This window comes from Nanorana parkeri, unplaced genomic scaffold, assembly GCF_000935625.1.
Source record: "Nanorana parkeri isolate BGI_ZX_2015 unplaced genomic scaffold, ASM93562v1 scaffold630, whole genome shotgun sequence".
Classification (NCBI taxonomy): Eukaryota; Metazoa; Chordata; class Amphibia; order Anura; family Dicroglossidae; genus Nanorana; species Nanorana parkeri.
Genome location: NW_017306898.1, coordinates 949,019 through 970,070, shown reverse-complemented (window position 1 = coordinate 970,070; position 21,052 = coordinate 949,019). Strand labels below are relative to the sequence as shown.

Below are 21,052 nucleotides of genomic sequence, written 5' to 3'. Positions count from 1 at the left end.
GGGGACGGACCTCCAGGTGGGCGGGGCTGCAGTGTTGCCATAGAGACGGAGACGCGTCCTCAAGAAGAAGCCGATGAGGGGAGAGATCGGCGGAACCGGCAACATGTCCGGTCTGACTCGGAGCAGGGTCCACCCGCGGAAGGCCAGCGTGTAAGTGCCACCCAGATGTCCCTTATTTATATTCCTGTTCCCTAAAGTGCCCCTTACTTTCCATACTGTAGGGGGCATCCATTATGCGCCCCCTGTATCCCGAGCTTCTAACACAGCACTGCTCTATCTATAGAATGTCCAGGTGCCTAAATTATCTTTTATTCACTTGCAGTTTGCCTCTGAACGTGCTAGACATTTTGACTCGAGCCAATTCCCTAACACAGGCCCCTCCTCCTCTGGGAGTGGCTAGCAACTGTCTTTGCTGGCCCAGCTCCTCCTCCCCTACATAACCTTTTATATGACTGCACAGGGAGGAGCAAAGGTGAATGCTATAGGGCAGAGGTGAGCAAACTCCAGCTGTTGTGGAACTACAAATCCCATGAGCCATTGCAAGACTCTTGAGAGCCACAGGCATGACTCCCAGAGGCTGCTAACATCACATCCAAGATGGCGGCGCCCAGCGTCATTCTCAGTGGTTTTGGTGGTTTTGGTTGTCTACACAAGGACGGCTGTTACAGATTAATAAGAAGAATACAATGCACCTATCATCACACGGGAAGATTTTTGTTGAAATGAACGGTCGTGTGGCGGGGGGGCTGTGAAAGCATTAGACAATTACGGGAGTGTTGAATGCCTGCACCCCTGCATACTGTGGTTCCATCCTCCGACCACCTACATCACTGCTGAGTCCTATAGTGATGGAAGTGGAAGGAACCACAGCATCCAGTACGTGGGAGGGGGGGGTATCTGACAGTCCACAGAAGTGTTTGAAGAGTTTGATGGTGATTGGAACAGAGACCAGTGAGTATTAGAGGTGCACCGAAATTTTAAAAAATTGTCCGAAACCGAAAATGTTTTTTATTTTAGTTTTTTCAAATTTTAATTAAAATATTTTATTTTTATTTATTTTGTATAAACTTTTTAATTGTTTTATATTTATTTTTATTCATTTGTTATTAAATATTTTTATTTTTTACTTTACTTTTAGGGGCTTTGGGGAAATATTAGGGATCTAAACAGACCCCTGATATTTCCCTTTTAAAATAGAAAAAGAAATTGAGGACACAGAGTCCTCAGAGACACAGAGTCCTCAGAGACACAGAGTCCTCAATCTCTTTTTCTGTAGCCCCAGTTATCAATGAACAGGAATCCTCTATACTGAGTGTTCCTGATCATTCATAACATGAGGACAGAGTATGGTTACTATAACTACAATCATGAATGGACAGGAGGGTATGTAGATCACTTCCCATTCATTCATAATTGAGGATATAGTAACCATACTCTGTCCTCAATTATCTACAAACACTCAGCGATCACTGATCACCGACTGCTTGTACCCGCTCTCCATCCTGACAGCTGTCACAGGAGGCTGAGTGAGAGGTGCGGTGAGGAGAGCCAAGCCTCCTGTGACAGCGCTGGCTGTCTCCGCCCACAAACCGCTATGCCGGTGTTCTATCACACATTGTGACTGCGTTAGAATGTGTGACCGGTCACGTGGTCACACATTCTAACGTAGTCACGCCCTGCTCTGTGCTCCAGCGGGGAGGAGAGAAACTGTCACAGCCGGCCGAGCGCTGTGAGCGGCCAGCATCTCTCCTCCCCGCACCGCTCAGCCTCCTGTCACAGTCCGGTGTTCTATCACAGATTGTGACTGCGTTACAATGTGTGACATTTAATGTAATCACGCTCATTTTTTCGGCGTTGAAATGTGTGACCAGTCACGTAGTCACGCCCATTATTTCATTCAAAAATGTGTGACCGGCAAAAGGTGTCGAATTCCAGCGCTTTCTCCGCTGTTCCCGGGCAGATCGGCATCACAGATGGTATGTGCAGGAGAACCGATCTGCCCGGGAACAGCTGATCAGTCCTGAAATCTCACTTCTATTCGACTTTGCGAGTACAATACAAAGTCTGATAGAAGTGACATTTCAGGACGATCAGCTGTTCCCGGGCAGATCGGTTCTTGCACATACCATCTGCGATGCCGATCTGCCCTGGAACAGCGGATAAAGCGTTGGAATTCGACACCTTTTGCCGGTCACACATTTTTACCCCAGAAAAAAATGGGCGTGACTACGTTAGAATGTGTGACCACGTGACTGGTCACACATTCTATAATACAAAATCACCTGCACTCCATACAGCGTACAGACCTTGAGAAAGAGGTTGGTGCTTGAAGTGACAACACGGATGGGGCCATGTCAGATACCGTCCGTAATAGAAGTCACCGGCACTCGATGATATGTGCACTTTTTATTCATTCATCACATGCGTCAAACAGCCAACGTTCAGGGCCACGCAGGGCCCCTTCTTCTGGGCGACATAGTGACATAGGTCACTATATGTCACCCTTTAGCTCATTCACAAGGGGGGCAGCATCTGGGTGCTCCCTTACTTAAAGGGGTACCCCGATGCAAATAAGCCCCCTTGCCCACAGACCCCCACAACCACCAGGTCAGGGTTGTGGGGAAGAGGCCCTTGTACCCATCGGCATGGGGACACCCTCAAATGCCGAGGGCACGTGGCCTGGTAAGACGCAGGGACGGGGCGCTCGATCAACACCACCCCCCCGCCCTGTCCTGCTCTGCCGGGCCAGTTCTCGGATCAAGGGTCTGGTTTGAATGTTAGGGGGCCCCATGTTTCCCCCCATTTTTTAGGCTGGGGTTCCCCCTTAAAATTCCTACCCGACCTAAAGGGCCTGGTACGGATTTTGGGGGGAACCCCACGCACTTTTTTGTTTAAACTTGGGGGTGGGGGGTTCCTCCTAACATTTCTAGAAGACCTAAAGGGTCTGGTATGAATTGGGGGGGAACCCCATGCTTTTTTTTTTTTCCTCTTCTGCAGACTAAAAAAAAAAAAATTTCTAATGTCATTTTGCTGCAACGAAATTTCGTCCAGACTATCGCTTACGAATTTCGGAATCGGAAATTCGGATTCGCTTGCATTCGTTATTTCTTTAATTCGGAACGAAACGAATCGCACATCTCTATTTGGTGCACACAAAAGTGGATTTATATCCTTTGCGGCGATTGAGGAATTTATTTAAAGCGGAACTCTCCCCATATCTTCAAAATAACAGCAAAGACACCCTTAGAAATGTTTAGTGATGACAATCTACAGACAGATACTTCTAGATAATTGGTGGTTTTCTGTCGAGGTGACCAACTCGTCGAGATCTCCAACTCGTGACGTCACGTCCGTTGTTGATTTCGACGAGATGGCGCTGGTGCCATTGCGCCAGCCGTCACAGTTTTTGCAATCCTCGTTGACTTCTGCGCTGGCCACAGGTGCGCCCCCCGTGCGGCTTCGAAGTTGTCATCAAGTTCTCCAACTCCCGTCGGTGCTTGTGGCATCGGGAGCCCGCGCAGGCGCACTGCTGCAGATTGTACAGCTTGATACTTCTCTTTGGTAGCTGTGCCGGCACACTGGCAGGAGTTGGAGGTGTCGATGAGTTGGAGAATTCGATAGAACACCGGCCTCGTATTCTTTGCATACTTTATCTTAATTCTCCTCCCCATTTTTCTCACAGTGGCCGTTTTCACTAAGGGCAGATTAATATATTTCCCTTTACTTCCTGGAACTCTGGCACATGGGACTAGAACATGTAAACAATACAAAACACAGAAGTTTCCCAGCACACTTACCGGCTGGCCTGCAACAAAACAATTTACACTGTCTTAACAGTATGCGTTAAAAACAGCGGTTTTAGTTACACATCTTGCGCAAAAAATGTGGATGCCGCACTGCCTCGTCAAGGCTCCTCTGTATGATGCGGTCGTAACTCTAATTTTTGAGAGCCTCCATCTTGGAGCATATTTTAGCAGTAGATAGACTGGATGCAGGTCTGCCTGGAGGGAGCCCACTCCTCCTTAAAGGCGCAGGGACACACTAGAGGCCCAGTACTTCAAAATGCATGCTGGGGCTTTTACTAAGGGCATATTAATGTCTTTCCCTTTTACTTCCTGGAACTCTGGCACATGTGACTAGGACATGTGATCATGCAGATCATCTCAGGGGAGGAAAATGCCTTTCCCTGAGATCTCCTGAGATTACCGAAGAGATTTCCCAGCAATGCTCTGCTGATGTAACCTTCCCAGCATGCAACGCTTGGACACATGACATCACTTGTGCCCAAGAGGACCAGGAAGTGGGAAAACAAGAATTGTAAGTGAAAGAAAAATATGTTTAGCTAATGAATGTGAGATGATTTCATATCAGTATGCAGAGCTGAACGCTGAGGTGATTTGTAGTCGAAGGGGGTAAAGGTCCACTTTAAATGGAAAGTTTCTGTGCCTGGGGTTCAGCGTTAGTTGAAGGTACGCAGGGGATCCAACTGATGAATGAACCCAAATCCTTTCTTTTTTGTGAATTTATAATCACAGTTGTAGCGATTTTAGGTGGTTTTTATTTTTTCAGGCCCAAAATGGCTTCACACGTCAAGAAAATCATCAATATGTCGAGTTTTGTCACTCAGAGCCGGGCCAATCGCAGCATGATGGGAAGCAGGAAGAGTGTAAGTCTGCACGCGGACAGCAAATTCATGGATAAAAATTCTGTGTCCGGCGGGAAGCAAATTGTCCCGGTCAGTATACGGAAAGGAGAGGGGGGGAGAGAGAGGGGGGGTAGAGAGAGAGGGGAGGGAGAGAGAGAGGGGAGGGAGAGAGATAGAGGGGGGGAGAGAGAGAGAGGGGAGGGAGAGATAGAGGGGGCAGAGACTGAGGTGGGGAGAGGGAGAGAGAGGGAATTTTTTATACAACGTTTATAACCAATTGATTAATTGAAAATATAATCGGCCAACTAATCGTTAGCTGCAGCCTATAGATATGTTTTAATTCTATTATGTACATTATAATATGGCATGTAGTGAGGATTGAGGTATCCCCTATGTCCTGGGTAGGCAACCTTGGAATACAGCTGTGGTGAAACTATAAATCCCACCATGCCTGTGGCCAGTGGCTGTCATGGGACTTGTAGTTCCACAACAGCTGGAGTTCCGGGGGTTGCCTACCCCTGATCTATGTGATGCAGCTAAAGTAGTGTTGTCACCCTCCCAGAGGAGGTATTTATTTTCTGAAGCAACAAGCCGTGGAAAGGTCAGGGATGCAATCGTATTGGAAGTTGGACTATATGATTTTTACAATTTTGGATATAGTTTTACCTGGAAGTTGACCTCCGGCTCCCTCTCTCTCCCCCATGATCTGCCTGCATTGCACAGAGAAGCAATGCAGCTTTAAACATTCGTCCCCGCCAGTGGATCCGGTTTGTGTTACAGTCACTGACAGTTACAGAAGGGACGTCTGCCCATTGAGGACATAGACCCGAAATAAAGAACTGACAGAGGTTCTATCCGTTCCCCGCTATTTCCAAAATTAGAGACAAAGGGGGGAATTAATCCAAACTGGAGCAGACAGAATGTGGAGCAGTTGCCCATGGCAACCCATCAGCTTCTCTCTTTAGTTTGCTCCGGTAAGATTTGAAAATGAGAGATAGAAGGTGATTGGTTGCCGTGCAAATCTGCTCCAGTTTTGATAAACCCCGCCCCCCTGGTTTTGGCTGGATTGAGCATCCAGTAGAAACAATGGCGGGCAGATGAATCAGTAATTTTGGTTTTATTGGCTCCTCTCAGGTTTTCGATGAAGAAGGGAACGACGTCACTCCTCGGTCACTGTTCCAGGCAGAGCCTGGCGCCGCTGCCCCCAAACCAAGCAAATTCTTCACCACCCCGGATGCTTCTGGTATAATGGCATCGGATATCTTCTCCACCATGTCCCTCCAGCAGACCGGAACGAGCGCCAGTTTCGTCGGACCGTTTTCAAGGTGCTTTCAATGTTTTCTTGTTGTGTGACTTAAAGAAGAACTCCGGGCAAAATTATTCTTAAATATGATAATCAAACTGTCACAGGTCGGCTCAGTAGATCGGGAAGTGACCGAACACATACCGTCACTCGCTCACTTCTCGATCTATCCCTGCAGAGAGCCGTGACTGTCACTCACGGCTCCCTGCAGCAATTCCCCCCGCCTCCCCCTCCCCACTCCGATCCTCCAGCGCTGACTGGCGCAACGGACGGGCCAGGGGTCGGGCACAGCTGGCTCTGCCTCTAGATAGGCAGAGCCAGCTGTCAATCACGCAGCTGGGTGGATCCAGACAAGTTTGTCGGGTTCCGTTCCGGCTGCGGCGGCCTCAGTATACCGCGAGCTGTAGCTAGCAGTATACTGAGCTTTGGGTGACGGTAGGACGCTAGTTTGTGTTCTCCCGTGACCCTTAGGAGAACTTTGGGGAAAAGCTCTAACCTCATAGTTCTCCTTTAAAGGAGAACTATGAGGTGAGTGCTTTTCACTCACCTCATAGTTCTAGCCGACCTGTGACAATGAGACTGTCACAGGTCGGCTCAGTAGATAGGGAGGTGAGCGAACATATACCGGCGTTCGCTCACCTCTCGATTCTGTCACAGCGCTCTGCCGTGACAGGGGAGGGGCTGGATTCCCCCCTCCCCGCTCCGATCTGCCAGCGCTGACTGGCGGAACGGACGGGGCGGGTACGGCTGCCTCTGCCTCTAGATAGGCAGAGCCAGCTGTCACTCACGCAGCTGGGCGGATCTCGACATCGATGTCGGGATCCGCTCCGGCGTCTCAGTATACCGCGAGCTACAGCTCGCGGTATACTGAGCTTAGGGTAACGGGAGGACGCTAGTTTGTGTCCTCCCGTTACCCTAAGGAGAACTATGGGGAAAAGCCCTGACCCCATAGTTCTCCTTTTTAAGGCCTCATTCACACTAGAAACAGCCGGCACGTACAGCTCTGTGGTGCGTGCGCAGCTTTACGAAGCAGCTCCCGGGAAGGACAGGTGCTGCGTGCACGCAGCCCCCGTCCTTCTCTATGGGAGTACGCGGCCGTACGTTGCCCTACGCTCACCCCAAGAGCAGGTCTGTGCGGGTGTCCCGGCTCAGACGCAGACAGGATCCATCCTGTCAGCGTACGATTCCGCCCCCCCGCACGGACGTGCAGGGCGGGTGAGAGCAGGGCGCCGTACGGCACGTATTGGAGCAGGATAGGAAATTCTAACCGAAATTCGGTGTTGGAATATGTGACCGGCAAAAGGAGAAGAATTCCAGCTGTTCCAGGGCAGATCGGCATCGCAGATGGTATGTGCAGGAGAACCGATCTGTCCTGGAACAGCTGATTGGTCCCAAAATGTCACTTCTATCCGACTTTGTGGAATGTGAGATCACAGTCACAGAGTCACATTTCAGGACCGATCAGATGTTCCAGGACAGATCGGTTCTCTTGAACATACCATCTGCGATGCCGATCTACCCTGGAACAGCTGGAATTCTTCACCTTTTTCCGATCACATATTCAACCGCTTAAAAACTGGGCGGGATTAGGTTGAAATGTGTGACCACGTCACCGGTCACACATTCCACCGCCGAAAAACTGGGCGGGATTAGGTTGAAATGTGTGACCACGTCACCGGTCACACATTCCAACGCAGTCACAAACTTTGATGGAACACTGGCCGGCTCACTGCGTTCTGGGGCGGGAGGGAGTGTGGCGGTGCATTGAAGTGGGGGGCAAGGCCAGTAAATGTTAATTAACTGCAGCAGAGAAAAATCAGGTCTCCTGGCTTGCAAGACAGGGCTGTGCTGTGTGGTAGAGATGTGTAAATCGCAGAACTGGATGGGCAGACATTTAAGTCCTTTGACAGGCAAAATAGCTCTTTATATGAGTGGTCCATCTGTGTTTTTGGCTGTTTGCCTGGGGTTCAGCTTTAAATCATGATTATAGTGGGTTACACTGCAGATAATTAAAAAACATATTTGGTCACTTTTTAAACAGGTCGATTTTTGGGGGCAGCAGCATGTCTATGTCCAGTCAGGAGGCAGAATCGATATCGGAAGACGCAGAAGAACCAGGACGGGTCAGCTTGACTGGTAAAGCCATCTTTAATGGGATTCACGTACAGCTTATGGTGGTGTAGCCTGCTATAGGTCATTGTATCGCTCCCAGAATGGTGGCAATGCGCCAGGTGTGCGCTGTCACTGTGCAATATGAACCCAACGAACAGAGGTCTCCGAGGGAGGAACAGAGAGGGGATTGGGGAATCTCTGCCGTGACTGACATTCACCGTTGTCTGCAGGGGGTAGCCGTAAGCAAAGTGATCAGTGGTTTGTGATCGCCCAGTCCTCGAGCTATAGAGCCGGCATGTGACACCTGAAGTGTCACATGCCGCCTCAAACTATTGGGAAGAGTGCATTCCACTCTCCCAATACTTCTCCTTTAAGACCATTTACTTATCTCGTAATTAGTTTTATCACAGCAGTCTTGCTTACAAAGAACATTTGACTTCAAATATGATTACAATACACAGCAGCCAGTAACACTTTCCTTTGGCAGTATGGAGGGGAGACCCTGATTGGTGGGACGTAGCACAGATAGAGATCATTCTTTCGACCCTGATTGGTGGGACGTAGCACAGATAGAGATCATTCTTTCGACCCTGATTGGTGGGACGTAGCACAGATAGAGATCATTCTTTCCTCAGATGCATATATATATATAAATGTCCTGTTGTAAAATGTCAAATTCATTTTGAGCTTTGCAGTTCACCTGAAGATTCCGGGAAAGAGATTTTGTTTTAGAACAACTGAGGCACGGCAGAAATAAAAGGCATATTATTGTTTCACAGCTTCCTATACGAGGAAAGAAGAGGTCAGAGAACCACCAAAGGAGGAAGATTTGGAGAAGACAACCGATGTGCAGCTGACGGAGACCGAGACAATATGGCTGCTGGACGTGCCCCTAGCTGTGATCGCCGCCGATTCCGAGGAAGCTGAAACAGTCAAGTAAAATAATTTTTCAATTCATCTCTAATACAGCGCTTCTGAAATCACATTACACTCTCAAATCTTTTTTTTTTCAATAATGATTCCAGACCACACCAATATGCATTGCCGAGCAAAGTATTTCTTTACATTTTTGCCCAAGCTGTTTTTCCCCAAGCTGTCTTCTAGCAGGTCCCGGGCCAAGGAATAACAACTTGGCGGAGCCGGCCGTGAGTATACGGCCGGCTCTGCTAAGTTGTCATTGTGTAATGACAATTCAGCGTCCTCAGGTGATCTGGGGACGCTGATCTGTCATTGCAACTGGCCGGAGCCAGCCTTGAGATCACGTCTGGCTCCACCCAGCTGTCAGTTGCGAGCCTTTCAGCCGGCCAATCGTTCGGGCCGTTTTTGCCCAAGCTGTCTTCTAGCAGGTCCCGGGACAAGGAATAACAACTTGGCGGAGCCAGCCGTGAGATCACGGCCGGCTCCGCCAAATTGTCATTGTGTAATGACAGTTCAGCGTCCCCAGGTGACCCGGGGACGCTGATCTGTCACTGCAACTGGCCGGAGCCATCCGTGAGATCACATCTGGCTCCGCCCAGCTGTCAGTTGCAAGGCTTTCAGCCGGCCAATCGGCCCGCTTCGGGTTTTACTTCGGCTCAACCGAGCCGAAGCATATGCCTTCGGCTCCACTGAGCCGCCCGGGCCAGCTTCGGGAGCTGTACGGGCCACTCAGGTGGCCGAAGCTAGCTCAAGAATCAGCCGGAGCTACGGCTGATCCTTCGACTAGCTTTGTGAATAACCCTCACAGACCCTCCGCTTTGACTGATGGCTCGCACAGTACAAGACACTACTATAAGTAAAATAATGCAATCCTGTGTTTAGTTCTTTTTCATTATTCAGACATCCAGTCCCATACAGTCGTAGTTGGTTCCCATACCCCCTGTTTATTCCCAGTTAAGAACCTCTGCTCTAATAAATCTGTATCTTCTGAGATTTTGAACAGGCCATTGAGCTACCATAGGTGACATTTCTTTGTACTTCTTTAGTGTACGGAACCAGACTTACACAGAGCTCTGCAAGAGCAGAGCGGGCAACGATCGCTACGTAGAGAGGACCATGCAGACCTTTAATGGGGCTCCTAAGAGCAAAGAGGTTCAGTGCGAGAGCATCATCCACCAAGATGCTGGTAAGGAGCTGTTTGTAGCAGACTTACTACAATGAACTACAGGTGAAACTCGAATAATTAGAATATCGTGCAAAAGTAATTGCAGTAAGTGCTGCAAAAGGGGCCCAAACCAAGTACTGAGTACATATGCATGCTTGTACTTTTCAGAGGTCCGATATTGTTCTATGTACAATCCTTGTTTTATTGATTGCATGTAATAATCTACTTTTTTAAGGTTTTGGATTTGGGGTTCTTGGGGTTTTCATGAGCTGTAAGCCATAATCATCACAATTATGACAAATCACGGCTTGAACTATCTTGCTTTGCATGTAATGAGTCTATCTCATATATTAGTTTCACCTTTTAAGTTGCATTAGTGAAATAAATGAACTTTGCACGATATTCTAATTATTCGAGTTTCATCTGTAGATGGAATTCCTGTACATTGCATTCTTAGTTCATATTCTGAAAAGGAATGTAACTTCCTTGTAGATATACAGTATATGTAAATGTCGTGGCTTATAATCCTCCCTGCAAAGGACATGAAGAGAAACCACCACTTGAAGAATATTTTAGAATTTTAAATTTTACAAAATAACAACAAAGACACCTTTGAGAAATGTTTAGTGATGACAATCTACAAACACACATACTTCTAGATAATTGCCGGCTTTGTATTCTTTACATACCTTATTTCTCTTTCCCAGTCATCTGACAGTGGCCATGTTAACTAAGTGCAGATTTCTAGCTCTCCATTTACTTCCTGGAACTCTGGCACATGTGATTAGGACATGTGACCATGCACATCATCTTAGGGGAGGAAAATGCCTTTCCCTGAGATCTTGTGAGATTACAGATGAGATTTCCCAGCAATGCTCTGCTGATGTAACCTTCCCAGGATGCAACGCTTGGGCACATTACATCACTTGTGCCAGAACGGAACCAGGAAGTAGATGAACTCTATTTGTAAGTAAATGAAAAGCAAGTTTGTTTAACTAATGAACGTAAGATTGTCTTAAATCGGCATGCATATGTAAAATATCATCCTTCCTGCAAAGGAGATAAAGAGAAACCACCACTTAAAGAATATTCAGAATTTGACATTTCTGGAATTGTTGGATTTCTGGTCCCCCGCTGCACCTCGTGGTTCAATCTCCCAGCCCCTATACCAGTACTGTGTCCTATAGTGATGTAGGGGCCAGCGGAAGAAAACACATAGTGCAGCAGGGGACCAGAAATTCAACATTTCCAGAAGTGCTGGATTCTGAGGATTCTTTGGGCAGTGGTTTCTCTTCAATACGTCGGAGATCTGCAGGGCAGACAGCTAGAGAGTATTACCCATCTTCTTTGCAGGGAGGACGTTATTTCATGTATTTGTTTTAGTGACCGAGTCCCTTTAAAGTCCTCTGCTTTTTTCCATGCAGGGCAAAGCAGTAGTTTCACTTTAGTGTCGTTCCCTGCAGCTGCCTTTTTTTTTACCTTACCTTCGCTCCAGTGCATTCCATTCACCTGGGGAAATCAGGTCTGGAGGCAATAGCTGGATGATGTAAGCCACACATGGAAAACATTCAGGGGCTTATTTATAAAACGTTCCCCCCAGCGTATAGCTGAGCAAACATCATTCGCAGCGCATTACTGCCACTAGATGGGGATGTGGAACTCTTGCTTTCCCAAAGCAGGGCTAAATGTAGAAAGCAACTTACCGCCCGGCGCCCGGAACTGCATGTTTTTCGGGGGTCGGGGGATTCCACAGACGCTGCCGCCCCTCTGCGCCCTGCCGCCCCGAGGCCGGGCCTCGGTGGCTTTGTGGTCAATTCGGGCATGCTTGTCACCATATTCCAGCGCTTTGGCTAAGCACATGGGAGAAAAGAGACTTGCATACACCCAGTAGTACCAGATATGTCACTTTGTAAACTCATATAGAACAATGGCCGATGGAACAACAAGGCAGTGAAGGAAGGTAAATGTAAGCAGCTGCGGAGGTTGGTACTAATGTGAATCTGTTTCTTCTCCCTGGGCAAACTCAGGTTGACTTCAATGGTACAATGCAGCCGAGGCTAAAAAAAACTACAACTAGTATGTGACTTTATTGTATCAGTTAGGAAAATCTTTCCTGAGAAAAGAATGGGCTCAGCTGTTGCTGATCTCTAGTTGCTGATATCCCTCACCTCTATCTTTGGTGTTATTTGAGTCCTAGGCCAAGAATAAATATGCAAATCAAGAAAGTTGGTGAAAAGTCAGACGTTGTGCTTTCGTAACATAAAAAAAAAGTTACATATAGTGATACTTGTTTTATATTTTTAGGTGTCATGGCGTCAGTATGGGACTTGTACGATTCATTTAATGCACCGGAACAGCCACAGGTGGAAGCCGTGGTGGAAACGGTCAGGCGGCCAGAGAGTGTGGCCAGCAACAAATCCAGCATGAGCCAAAGAAATTTATCCGTGGTGTCTATGGATGTGACAGGTATGTTGTTTCCAATTCAAGGTGAAATGACCTCTGCGATGACCTGTTACCACAAGGCTCCTCCTCCTATATATTAAAAATGTTGTCAGTGTGGGGATTAATAGTTTGTGTGTGATTTTATCCAGAGCATGAGCAAAAAGACAAACCTATTGATCAGGTCCAGGATTGATGTTCTGGCGTTGCTTTAAAGGAGAACTATGGGGTTAAGGCTTTTCCCCATAGTTCTCCTTTAAGAGAACTATGAGGTAACCTTTTTATCCCATAAGTCTCTTTAGGGTCACAGGAGGACATATACTGAGACGCTGCAGTATACCGCGAGCTGCTGCTCGCAGTATACTGAGATGCCACAGCTGAAGCGGATCCCAACAATTGTGCCGGGATCCACCCAGCTGCATGACTGACAGCTGGCTCTGCCTATCTAGAGGCAGAGCCAGCTGTACCCGCCCCCTCCCCCGTCCGTTCCGCCAGTCAGCGCTGGCAGGGAGGGGGGAATTCAGCCCCTCCCCTGTCACGGCAGAGAGCTGTGACAGGATCGAGAGGTGAGCGAACGCCAGAATGTGTTCTCTCATCTCCCGATCTACTGAGCCGACCTGTGACAGTCTCATTGTCACAGGTCGGCTAGAACTATGAGGTGAGTGAAAAGCACTCACCTCATAGTTCTCCTTTAAAGTTCACTAATGAGGGCAGATGTGCCCAGCAGATGACAAAGTGATCACAGCTGATTGTTACGATTGATTTTTGTGAATCTTAGATTTTGTGTAAAGCTGACCATACACCTTACAATTATCTGCAGATTTTCTATGGTCAGATAGAAAAGGTGCAACAGATTCCTCCATCTACGCTAAAGTGTGTGGATGGAGTAATCTCCACTTGGGCCAAGCTTCCGTAATCTTGCTAGTCGGCCCCGCTGGCTATCAAGACAAAGTAAATTGTGGTGTACAGATCCTGAGTATTGGGGTGAAGTAGTAACAATAAAAAAAGAGAGCAGTTCGGGCTTTTTAGGCACCAAATGACAAGTCCAAAAAAAATAGAAAGATTGTATATATCGTAAAATATATGATTTAGTTATACAAAAGATTAAAAAGTAAATATATTTAAAAATGCACAAGATACGTGAAAATTGAAGACGACCTCCTAACACTCATCAATTTCCCAAAATAGAGGTTATAATGAACGTGATCGCAAGATCCAATAACATGATTAAAGTTTAGTCAATACGATAGGATAATGCCATTAATGGTATAGATAATTTATAGTTAAAAAAAAGTACAGTCCATTATACAATATTGCACATAACCTCAAATGGAACCATATAGATGGGTAATAATGCGATGATCGCAATGCTCTACGCGTTTAGCGCCACACAACGCTTCTTCAGGAGGAGGAGGTGGTCCCCTCAGTGCGAGATCATCAAATGCATAAACCGAAAATTAGGGCGAGTCAGGGAGACAAACAGTCCCAGGGTGGTGGAGAATAAAGGGCCAGTCAGGAGCTGCTCATAAGAAGAATTGTTGGAAAGATAATTGAGGAATAATCCTCATGCCCAAGGTAGGTCCATCAATCGAAAGACACGAGGGGAGAGAGTCTATTAGTGCAGTGAAACCTCCTAATAAAGCCTGCTGGTGAACTCCAGCACCCAACGCCGCCGGTACGTGTGGGGCCGTGTCCACACACTGCAGTGTGTGGCACTTTTTCCATCTGACCCTAGAAAATCTGCAGATAATTGTAAGGTATATGACCAGCTTAATTATAGCCTGCCATTTAACTTTCCGGTGACATAGACTTTTTTTAATTTTTCAGATATGTTCTCAAGTACCGTCACAGATTTGGACAAGTTGTCTGTTTCTTGGGTAACTGACGAGGCTGAACCAGATCCAGATGTCATTTTAACATCAGAGAAGTTTCAGCAAGATTTGTTCATCATGGAGAGAGTGGTGGTGGAGAACATATACCAGCCAAAGCTGGCAGCTTACCGGCAGTTGCCAGTAATCATAGGTGTGTTGACTGTGTCAGAATCTGTCATTCTACTCTCCTAAAGGTGCCCATACACCTTGCGATTATCGTGGGAAATCCCGCAATCGTAGATAATCGCAAGGTGTATGGAAGGCGTGCGACCTCTGCTACTGTACGGTCGCATTACTTTTGTCTTGCAAGCATGTTCGAAAACCCGCCGAGAATCGTACCATTGTTGGCGGGTTTATGGCATGCTCAATAGACAAATGCCGAACGGGACGGTGTGTGCAAGCGCACACTGCCCGTTCAGCATTGCAGTCATCGGAAGCCCGCCCCTCAGGGGGGCTGGCTTGCGATGATCGCAAGTACGATCTGCCTGTCCAAGATGGGCAGATTATACGTTTTGTTAATTACCTTACAACCATCGCAAGACAAAAGTCTTGCGATGGTTATAAGGTCTATGGCCAGCTTAAGATGTTTCCCAAAGATACCAATCACTGCAACAGCTGAACTCCGGCCTTTTCCTTCAGTCTGTACCGGCTCCTCTCCTGGACTGAAATGGCTTCCTCCTGATATCACTGCACACTCTGAGCTTCTCACAATGTGCATTAGAAGCTGCAGCAAGTAAGACAGAGCTCCGCCTCATTTCCTGGTTGCAGGATGTCCAACATCATCTTGCTCTCTTTTCCCCAGGTGGCTGTCCCTGGCCTGTGCCTTTTTTTTTATTCATTGGATTTCAGTTTTTGAATCATGGAGGCTCAGCATCACACGTGGACATTTGTTTACAAGATCACAGATTAAACGTCCACATCAGGACAGAAGATTTTAGTAGAGTGAGGAAGCTTTAGAACCTCTGTCACTTCCTGTAATTACTGATCATTCACACGGCTGGCCATAGAGTGGAAAAAATGTGCTGTTGATCCGTGTTTTTCAGCTCCCTGGCTGCCCTGTGACATGTTTCTATTGCAGCTGGACAGCGCTGTGCCCATTGCGGTAACTGTGATGCCACCTGCAAAACGCAACCATTGATGTGAATGGGACCTCACCGCAACTGCATGGCAAACCCTTGGCATGTGGTTGTGGCACAATAGTTCCATGTAAAGCCCCCCCTTAGGCTAGGTTCACTCCTAGGCGAACCCTGTCCACGCGGCAATCCGCGCGGTTTTGTGCACGATTGCTGCACGGTCGGGAGTCGCCAAGGTGTGAACCGATCGCGCTGTGGGTGCCATTTTGTTTCTAATGGCACCCCAGTCGCGCTGGCGGATCGCGTGGTTTCAGTGCATTGTGTGCCTTGTACCTTTTTTTTAGCGATTGCTGCGTGAATGTCACTCCATTGAAATCAATGGGGACGCGCGACAATCTCTCTGTGCATCCACGCGTCCCGGGTGTCGTGCAGTGTAGTGCAGGTGTGAGCCTAGCCTCAGGATAAAAAAATTAAAAAAGCATTCAGAAGGTGGCAGCATTGCCTCCTGAATGTCTGGAAACCGCTGCTCTACCACCCTCTGAGAAGACGTCCTCCATGGTGAACCACTTTTCAGAGGAGGGTGAAGTCCACTGTTCGTGTGAATGACCCCTCAAAATGTCCCCAACAGGGAGATAAAAAACAATAAAGATGTAACTGAGGTTCCTCACTTAGCAAAGCTTAAAAAAAGTTTTAGGTAGACTATATGAAGGAAACGGGTTGGGTAGCAGTCCACAACCAGGAGCTACATGTTCAAGTGACCACACTGCCATTGTATACCGGCCATGGAAAGGCGACATTACGTCCTGATTACCAGATGTTCCGGGGGCCAGAGTTGTTAAAGGAGAACTATGGGGTTAAGGCTTTTCCCCATAGTTCTCCTTAGGGTAACGGGAGGACACAAACTAGCGTCCTCCCGTCACCCTAGGCTCAGTATGCGGTATACTGAGACGCCGCAGTATACCGCGAGCTGCTGCTCGCGGTATACTGAGACAGCGCAGCTGAAGCGGATCCCGACAAATATGCCGGGATCCGCCCAGCTGCGTGACTGACAGCTGGCTCTGCCTATCTAGAGGCAGAGCCAGCTGTACCCGCCCCCTCCCCCGTCCGTTCCGCCAGTCAGCGCTGGCGGATCGAGGAGGGGGGAATCCAGCCCTTCCCCTGTCACGGCAGAGAGCCGTGACAGGATCGAGAGGTGAGCGAACGCCGGTATGTGTTCCCTCACCTCCCGATCTACTGAGCCGACCTGTGACAGTCTCATTGTCACAGGTCGGCTAGAACTATGAGGTGAGTGAAAAACACTCACCTCATAGTTCTCCTTTTAAACATTTGTGGCAGAAGATGGAGGACTATAAAGGTAATCACTTGCCATACGTTATACTGCAGGAGAAAGGTGAGACTTTTTTTTATTTACATACACTTTAAGGTAATATATCAAGCCCAGACTGTCAAACTAATCACCTGTTTCGCCATTTGGAAAGGGATTATTTCATGTAGACTTGCCTTTCTGTTGCAGCCAATATTCTAATCAATGAAAAGTGCCATGTATTTTACAGATCCGGACTCTACCAGTGACACAGAGGTCATAGCCAAGGTGACATCTCCCAGTTTAGATCGACTGTGGTCCTTTGTGTGTGACACAACGAAGGGACACAACGTCAGCAGCACATCGTGGAATAAGAAAAACCCGGTTAGTAGAACCAACCCTATGCTGATGTCCTTGATGTGTGATACATTCTGACTCTTCTATGTTTACGCCTTGTTCCTCCATTTATCTATTTTATTCATTTCTCAGGATCTCCTGGCCGTCGGCTATGGGCAGTTTGGCTTCAAAGAACAAAAGGGGGGTCTGGCTTGTTGCTGGTCACTGAAGAACACAACAGTAAGAAACAAATGATTAGATCTGATTGTTTATTCCAGATGAGGGCAATCCGTTCCTTTATACCAGGGGTAGCCAAACTGCGGCCCTCCAACTGTGCTGGAACTACAAATCCCATAAGGCACTGCAAGATGCTTACAGCCACAGACATGACCCCCGCAGACAGATGCATCCTGGGATTTGTAGTTTCACCACAGCTGGAGTGCTGGCGTTTGGCTATCCCTGCTTTATACCGTCTCCTGCTACCTGTGTATGAGGAGCACTGTAACCTTTCGAGTTCCTGGCTGCATCGGCCCATCCGCAGAGAATACGGAACTCAAGTCATTGCCTGCAGTTAATGGGAATGTGTGGTGGTTTTGCATATATTTTCTTTCTTTTAATTATTACGTTATGTTGCATAAAAAACTAATTTTCAACCAGTGGATGGAGCGCTGAGATTTTTTCACATGTTTACGTGTCCGTTCTTCACTATTTGCTAAAATAGGCCTGTTCTTAACAGACCCCAATAGCTCAAGCTAAAATGTACACGTGTAAGTCATGGCGGTGGTACAGTTGTCAAAAACACTCCTGATATGTGATTGGGCATACGTTTAACAATACATTAACATGGGGATGGTGTATGAGTGCATCATGAAGTCAGTTGATGGGTTGTATCAGTTTTAAGAGGCAGTTTAGCTGAGAAAAATTGAAAAAAGCCAAAGCATACCAGATGGTATAGAACAGTGGTTCTCAACCTGGGGGTCGGGACCCCTTTGGGGGTCGAATGACGATTTGCCAGGGGTCGCCTAGCGGCTTCCGGCCACCCAGGAGAGAAGCGCTTTCTCTGATCTTTTTTTTTCAGTCAGAAAAGAAAAAAGACTTTCTCATCGAGCAGACTAAACCTTTCCAGGATAAAGTTTTTTTTTTTCTCGACAGGGTTAAAAGTAAACCTGCCGCTCCATGTGCACAGTAAGAGGGGATAGCAGTCTTCCCCTCTCACCTGTCACAGAAGTTCCAGCACAGTGCTGTGCTAGGACTCCTGTATTGGAGGTGACAGGGTCAATAAAGAGAACCTGTCACCTCCAATTGCTATTACAGAGGAGCTTGTTACCTCTGTGTGATAGCAATGAAATTAAGTGGAAAAAAAATAGATTAAAAAATTATTAAGGAAATAAAAATAAAAAAAAGCGCTTAAAAAGAAATAAGAAACAAATTATTAAAAAATAAGAAAATTATAAAAAATAAACAATAATAAGGTGAGAATCCTCCTCAGCCCTCTCCTAGCGCAGCAGTGTCAGTTCTCCCGGCACGCCGCCAGATGTCGCTGCATCCCTAAATTCTACCGTTGGGGGTCACCACAACTTGGCAAATGTTACCAAGGGGTCCCGGCCCTAGAAAGGTTGAGAACCACTGGTATAGAACATCATCATTTGTAGTAAGATAAATTCAAGTAAACAAATATAAAAGAATGACATTGTAGCTACAAATGCCCACCTGGGTCAGGCACATCACAGTATGATAAATGGAGGCAGTTGCATCCTAAATGTCAAATAAACACTCCACTCTAGGATCTCCTAGCCAGAGGAGGAGAGTACTATAGACGACAACAATAAGTATATGATCTGTAAGGATGACCCACTATTGGGTGTATCGGGAAGGTCTCCTGCCACTATTGCCACATTTTGGAGTCCCTACCCCATCCTCAGCTGAACACTGTCATGTGTGGTGTGTGTTTTCTTTTTTTGGGGGGGGGGCGTATGACATCATCCACCTAGGAAAGCTCTAGTATTATCCAACTGCAGCAAGAAGATGGCAAAGGACCAAATGTGTGTGTGTGTGTGTGTGTGTGTATACCTTGTTGGGTTGTGACGGGCACTATCCTTTTTCCCTAAAGAGGGAGGTGACAGTATCCCTTAAAGTGCGTTATTGTTGTCACATGTTCTTATTACTACTTGATGGGTTTTTGTTTTTTTAAGTGGCCAGAGAGGATATTCCACTGTGAAAGTGGGGTCACAGCCGTGGACTTTTCAGCAACCCGTCCAAATCTTCTGGCTGTTGGGATGTATGATGGCACGGTGGCAATTTACGATGTACAGAAGAATGATGATGTCCCAGTACTAGGCAGCAGGTATGGCCAAATGTCTGTATATTAAAGGGGACTGTGGACCTTTTTATTCATTTTAATATACACGAGAAGAAAATAAAAAAAAAGAGCTTAGCATGGAACTCCAAGTGCCTCCCCAGTTCTGCTTTAATGCAAATAAATGTTAATATTTAATGTTTTGAAAATGTTACTATGTATGTAGAATATGTAATAATATAGGTATATGAGATGTCAGTCTGCTTACTGGTGGTGCCTTGTTGACCTTCTTATGTCAATATAAGTCTACTAGATGGGGCTTGTGGGAAAACCACTGGAATCTCCCGGACCTAGACAAACCACGTGTCGCTCTTGGGTAAACACCTTCAAGAACTTTTAGTGGCTGTGCCGACCAAGGCCGATATTACAGCCTTTCCTTCTAGACCAGACATGAATTCCCTGGTGGACAGGATTGAGGGGGCTCTCACAAATAAACTGAGGTGGTACACCAGAAAGATTGCTTTAGAGCCTAGGATCACAGAGGTAGAGGCTGTTTGCTGGGCGTCCAGCTTTATCCTGCAGTAAAACTATAATGAACCATCATATAGGTAAAATGCATGTTATGGAGATGGTCTTCCTGACATCCAGCAGTGTGTTACACATGAGTAATGTCTTCCTTTGGGATGATGGGTGTTTATGAGACTTTGTACTGTTGCTTTATGTAAAAGTACTTTGTATTTATGCTTTATGTCTCTTCCATTACCTTCCATCAGTGATAACCTCCATAAACACACATGTCCGGTGTGGCAGTTAAAGTGGATCGAGCAGGATCACAACAGCCAGGGGGAGGATAATGGAGAGATTCTGGTGTCCATATGTGGCGATGGCAGGATAACAAGATGGCAGATCAGGAAAGGGCTGGAGTGTCGCGGTAAAGGGAATTATTATATCTTAAATGGAACTCCAACATTATTTTTAAAGCTCTTCCTTTTATCTTCGAAATATTTCCCTTTTAGATGTATGCAGCAATCCTTAGAAAGTCTTCTTCCTAGAGTATTACCTCTAATGTACTTGAGGCTGCGTGACATTAAATGTTGCACAACCATTTCCTGTCCTGGATGGCTGACAAATTCAGTCCACCCTGTCAAATTCACCCCCCCCCCCCACAACCTGGGTGGTTCCAGAGACTACAAGGGTGATGTTAGTACATGACTAATGCTGGCCATACACCCATATGTTGACCTTTGGAATGTTAGTTTGATTTTCTTATAGTTAACAGGTGAAATTGATGATTGTTTTCGACCGCAGTCATGAAAACAATCAAAGGAGCCAGAGAGAAAATTTTGCTCTAATGAAATTCTAACAGTGATTGTGGTTTTCATTCAAAAAACTCCATTCATTCAAAAATCAAACGTTGGTGTTATCGAGTGTTCTGATGAGATTTTTCATTTGAAAGTTTGTAGAAAAATCTACCCGTGGCCAGCTTAATGCAATTAACGGGCATTACTGGTGGCCGAGTCATTTTCTTTAATGCTTGCCTAATGAATTGATGGCATTGCTGCCCCCCCCCCCCACCCTTGGGAACACCCCA

The 21,052-nt window shown here is 46.8% G+C and overlaps 1 protein-coding gene across 1 annotated transcript in view; it reads left to right on the top strand.

The window, feature by feature from the left end:
- Positions 1–27: 27 nt before the first annotated feature.
- Positions 28–21,052, top strand: part of WDR78 (WD repeat domain 78) — a 32,020-nt gene continuing 10,995 nt past the window's right edge. The window contains exons 1-12 of the mRNA XM_018563085.1: positions 28–150; positions 4,570–4,735; positions 5,780–5,970; positions 7,990–8,071; positions 8,821–8,996; positions 10,025–10,164; positions 12,448–12,609; positions 14,410–14,604; positions 17,080–17,213; positions 17,319–17,405; positions 19,358–19,509; positions 20,235–20,392. Coding sequence (XP_018418587.1) covers positions 74–150; positions 4,570–4,735; positions 5,780–5,970; positions 7,990–8,071; positions 8,821–8,996; positions 10,025–10,164; positions 12,448–12,609; positions 14,410–14,604; positions 17,080–17,213; positions 17,319–17,405; positions 19,358–19,509; positions 20,235–20,392 — 1,720 coding nt within the window. The 5' untranslated portion in view covers positions 28–73. The remainder of the gene's footprint in view (positions 151–4,569; positions 4,736–5,779; positions 5,971–7,989; positions 8,072–8,820; positions 8,997–10,024; positions 10,165–12,447; positions 12,610–14,409; positions 14,605–17,079; positions 17,214–17,318; positions 17,406–19,357; positions 19,510–20,234; positions 20,393–21,052) is intronic.